Raw genomic sequence first — 5,695 nt, forward strand, 5'->3', positions numbered from 1 at the left:
AACGCGCCGCTAATGCCTGTCAAGCGGCGCGCGTCAGGATGGCGCGCATGCGCAGTAATGTGGCAAAACCATAGACTCTGTGGGCAAAACCCATGCTTGGAAGTTGGAAGCTAGCACATAAGATATTTATGAATTTGAGTAACTATGCACGAAGGGAATAGGCTGGGATAGTATATTTTATTATATTTATATAACAATTATTAACTGGACTCACTTAAGTTTTGTGAACCTTTGCCTCACTATGTACCCAGTTGGCCGGTTAGCTCAGTTGGTTAGAGCGTGGTGCTAATAACGCCAAGGTCGCGGGTTCGATCCCCGTACTGGCCAAAGTAACATTTATGAATTAGTAAGCGCTACAGTTATGATTTCACACTTGAAAGGCCTTATTAATCTTATGTCTAGACCTGTTATTCTGTTAAACAACATGACTAATGCTTTAATTACCTGTTTCACATCTATTTAAGCTTCTTCACATGCACAACTTTTCTTTAGTAATTGAAAAACAAAGAATTCCATATTTTCACGTTTTATTTTATAATACAAAAAGGAACAGATAGTGTCCAGTGGTATGGGAGTCTGATATATATGATCATCTCTTTCCTCTGCAGCGCTGAAGTTCATTTTTGTTTACAAGGCTTCGTGGATTTCCTTAAAAAAAGATTATATTTGGTTATATCACACACTGTATAAGTTGCAGTATGTTGTACTTTTACTTTGAGATAAGAGGACAGATTTAATGACTTCACTCACTGGGCTTCTTCATTAAGAATGACAACTTCCTCCTCTTCACTGTCAGAGATTACCAGCACCTCATCTATGTACACACACAGATTGGATTTTTGTGTTTCATGAGGACTCTCCATAGACATGTTTTTATACTGTACAAACTATATTTATATTCTATCCCCAAACCTTCCAAAAAGACATAACACACACACACACAATTTAGTAATGTTTACAAGCTGTTTTCTTCATAGGGACAAAATTTGTTAGCCACAACATCAAAAAAATTCGGCTTTACTATTCTTGTGGTGACATTTAGTCCCTACAACAGTGGTCTCAAACTCAATTCCTGGAGGGCCACAACTCTGCACAGTTTAGCTCCAACCAGCTCCAAATAACACCTGCTTGGAAGTTTCTAGTAATCCTGAAGACCTTGATTAGCTGGATCAGGTGTGTTTGATTAGAGTTGGAGCTAAACTGTGCAGAGCAGTGGCCCTCCAGGAATTGAGTTTGAGACCAATGCCCTACAACAGGGTTCCTCAAATCTTGCCCTGGAGGTCCAATGCGCTGCAGAGTTTAGCTCCAACCCTGATCAAACTTGCCTACCTGTGATTTTCGAATGATCCTGAAGACACTGATTAGTATGCTCAGGTGTGTTTGATTAGGGTTAGAGCTAAACTCTGCAGGAAAGTGGATCTCGTGGGCCAGATTTGTGGATCCCTGCCCTACAACATACAAAATATCTGGACCATACACACAGAATCTTTTTTTTTTTTCAGAACAGATATATAGTGTGTTCACAATCACTCTGTAGCACAAAAACACACAAGTCTCACACACTACCTGTTTTTGTGTCCTCTGTCTGAGGTTCATCCTCTTCGTCCTCATCGAGTCCCCATGAGTTCACGATGCCCTCACCTACCTGTGCAGTTCCCATTGCAACAAGAACAGGAGAGGAAACACTGGCTCTGGGGTCAAGGAGTAATATTTGGGTAAAATAATTTGCCTGGCACAGCAATACAATAAGACAATATTGCCTTTACATTTCATGCATCTCCTCTGAGACATCACTCGTCTCTTTAAACAATATATTAAAACATTCTCAATTAACGTGAGTTCTTCTAAAACTCTCCTTAAATATTCTGTATGGGCCAATAGATACGCTTCTGTGGGAGTTTCTGTTCTGTTCACAATCTCATTGGCAGTCTCTTTGACATCTGTCATCTCCACTGGGGCTTCGTCTCTCTTAAGGGTTGTGATGCGCTCTTTGGGCATGGACTCAGCAAAGCCAAACTTTCCACCCTCCTTTCTAAAAAGAAAAGTGGATAAGAAAATACATAAAACTGTAAATTAATTTAATATAAATGTAAATTATTCCATCGCTTTATATTTGCTGTAATAAAACAGAAAGAGTGATAAAAGGCCTTTTATTTTTTAACTAAAAAAGCTTTTAAATTTAAGATCAAATTTAAAATCATTTTAAACTAAAAACATACCTGATTTTTCTGTCATTCTCTAATGCTTTGTTGATGAGCTCTGTAATTTCAGAAACTTTCACACTTGCTATTTTGCTGCATCTTAAAACCTGCATGAAAACAAAATGTTTGTGACTGTACAACACTGCATAAAAATGCTGCACAGTGCAAAACTGTCCAGATTAAAAGCCCATCCTAGAGTTATGTGATAAATCAATTCAAATAAACTGAAAATTAGTAAAAATTTTACTAAAAATATAGAACGCACATATAACAATACCTGGTCTTTCAGAAGCATGATCCCTCCACTAGACTGAATGGAGCAGATCTCTCTATGTTTGTTCATTGCTATCACCAATAATCCATCCTTCACTCGCTCTTCTCGTTCACAAGGGTCCACAAGCAAATAAGAGCTTAGGAAGGAATAACAAGTAACATGCATGAATAAAAACAATACATAGTGTTTGCTACAAGTCAAGTCACCTTTTTTTTATATAGCACTTTATACAACAGAAATGGTTTCAAAGCAGCTTCACAGTATTAAATAGGGAAGTAACAAAATCAAAGATGCAAACTTAATCAAATATAAGGCAAATGCAAATTCTGCTGTAAAGCAGCTCTAAAAAGACAATAGTATATTTATTCAGCCTTAGTCAGTTCAGTGTTGATTCAGTTCAGTTCAATAATACAAGTTAACTTCAGCAGTAAGCAGCTCAACAGAAGACAGTTCAGTTCAATGTTGACTCCATCTATTTCAATCAGTGTCAATGTTCCAAATGTTGTCATTTATAAACAGGCAAAACTAACTAAACAAATTCCAATGCAATTGTTTTTCTAAATGGCTCCAGAATAAAACCAGTAAAACTTGTAAGAGATTTTGTGCATGTGATGTTTCTTACCCCTGCAGGAAAAAAGCAAAGCTGACACATATAGGCATGTGATATATGCTCAGTGGAATAGGATCTCTCTCCTCTGGACTGAACTGTTAAAACAAATTGTAGTATAAATAACTAATACAGAATAAAAACCACCTGCCAAACACAGACTGCGATTTTAAGACTCACCACAGTGATGTCTCGTCCCTGAATAGCAACATCCGGCCGCCTAAAATGTGAGAGTGCAGATATGGCAGCAATGCTTGCTGCATCCATCAAGTTTCCGTCATGATTTAACACATGGACATCAACCCGTATTTGCCAAACCTATCAATAATAGAGGTACAGCGAGTGAAGGGCCATTGCATGTGGGACATGGGATAAATGATCTGCTATGGTTTTTTTAGTACGAGAAGGAATTATACTACTGTTCAAAATGCTCACTAAGGCTACATTTATTTGATGAATAATAAAAGTAAAAACAGTAATATGTATATAGTAAGAGAAACATTATTACAATTTAAAATAACTTTTGTATGTTAATATATTTTAAAATGTAATTTATTCCTGTTAAAAGCTGAATTTTACATTACTCTAGAGTCTAGACTTTGGTGTCACATTATCCTTTAGAAATCATTCTAATATGCTGATTTGGTGCGCAAGAACACTTATTATTATGAATGTTGAAAACAGTTGTGCTGCTTAAATATATTTGTTGAAACCCATTATAATGTTTTAAAATAATATTTAAACAATTCTTTTCAGCATTCTTTATTGAAAAGAAAGTTCTGTTTTTATATGAAATGGATTTTGCTGTAACAATCTAAAAACTGTCAGTGTACTTTTGATCAGTTTAATGCATCCTCGCTTAATAAAAGTATTAATGGCATTAAAAAAAATGTACTGGTCCAAACTTTCCAATGGTAGTGTTTTATATATGTTACATGTCAGGTATCCATATTACCTTTTCTCCTGAAACTACACAGAGAGATTCTGTGTCGATGCATTTAGAATTCCTCAGACACCTCTCAAGCTGTCTGTTTAACATCACCAACAACTCTGACTGCCTACAAAACACACACAGAAACACATTGAGAAACTCCCAGGCATTAGGATATAAAAAACAGAGACAGAGAGAAAGAGAATAATTTGCAAGACTGTGTGTAAATAATTGTGAACCTGTTTGGCTCAAAGGCTGGTGATGCCATGGGAGACAATTCCAAATTAAAAAACATGATGCCTTCTGTGGGACGTGAATCTTTTGGAGGGACCAACTCACAAGACACCTGACCCAACACTCTGAAAGGAAACACACGTGTTCAAAGTGGGTTTTCTGAGGAAGTACCCCTGCCAAAATCTATTATCTTCACTTATCATGCAAGTGATTATTTGTTGTGACTTTAAATCGGTAGTGTAGGGAAGCACGTCATTTGTAAACACTGTAAATGTTAAAGCAACTATGACTGATACCTTGTTCTCCCAAGTTCCACGATGCAGCAGCCATAATCAGTTCCAAAACTGATTTTAATATTCCGGTAATCATATGTTTGTCTCCCATCTAAGCGCTACAGAATACAGAAATATGGTTTAGCTGGTAGAATAGAGATGTGGATTGTAGTATGGCAATAATCAAAACATATTATTACTAACGATATCACATCCAAATTATATTGACAAGGTGTAACTTACTTTTTTCTCTTCTATAGCTTTAAGAAGAAAACGCCTCTCGCAGTTTGACAGCGGAGTATCCCTCATTTTGACAGCCTGAAAATATCAAATAAACAACTGGCTCTATCACAGCATCCTCTCACACGCTTCATTCAGCGTAGAACCTGCGCACTGTTATGACGTAAGTGTAACAGTGGCGCACGGTATTTGCGTATGCACTGACAGAGTGCTAAAACAGGTCCCGTTGTTTAAAAATGTCAGGTTCCACCAAAAAAGAAAATATTAATGAAATTTAAATACATCATATATAAATCTATAATTCCGAATAGAAAATTATGTGGATATAGATTTTTTTTAAGATGTAGTTGCTAAAAGGCTTTCAATGTAATCAATAAAGAATAGCACTTTCTGACTAATAATATTATTATATTAAATAATATTATTTATAATATTATTATATTACAGTAAAATATTTCCAGATCAGCGCCAGGTCAAAAGAAAGCACAATGCCCTATCGTTTTTCAGACATAATTTTGTTGACTTGTATATTTAACATTTCTTATTATGTGTGTGTGTGAGAAACTTGCTTATTCTGATTTTTTTTTTCTTCTCTCAGTTCAGAAAGGTTACAGGATGAACCACTGCCAGGTAATGCTCAACAACACAGATCAGACACTGAAGCAGAGGACGCTGTAGTTATTCCATCCAAACAATAACAGCTAGGCCTATCAAGAGTATTTGACATTTAGAGCTGAAATGAGCTGTTCATCTCAGCAATTAAAGAGAGAGAGAGAGAGAGAGAGAGAGAGAGAGAGAGAGAGAGAGATAGATAGATAGATAGATAGATAGATAGATAGATAGATAGATAGATAGACAGACAGACAGACAGACAGACAGACAGACAGACAGATAGATAGATAGATAGACAGACAGACAGACAGACAGACAGACAGA

General features: G+C 36.3%; 1 protein-coding gene and 1 non-coding gene across 2 annotated transcripts; one reads left to right on the forward strand and one right to left on the reverse strand.

Annotated features, from left to right (window-relative positions):
• Positions 1 to 253: 253 nt before the first annotated feature.
• Positions 254 to 327, forward strand: trnai-aau (transfer RNA isoleucine (anticodon AAU)). Its single transcript has one exon. It is a non-coding gene; the product is annotated as a tRNA-Ile (tRNA).
• Positions 328 to 503: 176 nt separating this feature from the next.
• On the reverse strand, positions 504 to 4,947 carry LOC107551568 (exosome complex component RRP45). Its single transcript, XM_016233209.1, has 12 exons — positions 4,763 to 4,947; positions 4,544 to 4,638; positions 4,253 to 4,372; positions 4,038 to 4,140; positions 3,263 to 3,400; positions 3,098 to 3,180; positions 2,479 to 2,611; positions 2,220 to 2,308; positions 1,886 to 2,032; positions 1,567 to 1,685; positions 751 to 814; positions 504 to 648 (listed from the first exon to the last, which is right to left on the reverse strand). The coding sequence occupies exons 1-12, from the start codon at positions 4,826 to 4,828 to the stop codon at positions 618 to 620; spliced, it is 1,188 nt and encodes a 395-aa protein (XP_016088695.1). The 5' UTR covers positions 4,829 to 4,947; the 3' UTR covers positions 504 to 617.
• Positions 4,948 to 5,695: the final 748 nt, after the last annotated feature.

Source organism: Sinocyclocheilus grahami, unplaced genomic scaffold (genome assembly GCF_001515645.1).
Source record: "Sinocyclocheilus grahami isolate Dianchi unplaced genomic scaffold, SAMN03320097.WGS_v1.1 scaffold427.1, whole genome shotgun sequence".
Classification (NCBI taxonomy): domain Eukaryota; kingdom Metazoa; phylum Chordata; class Actinopteri; order Cypriniformes; family Cyprinidae; genus Sinocyclocheilus; species Sinocyclocheilus grahami.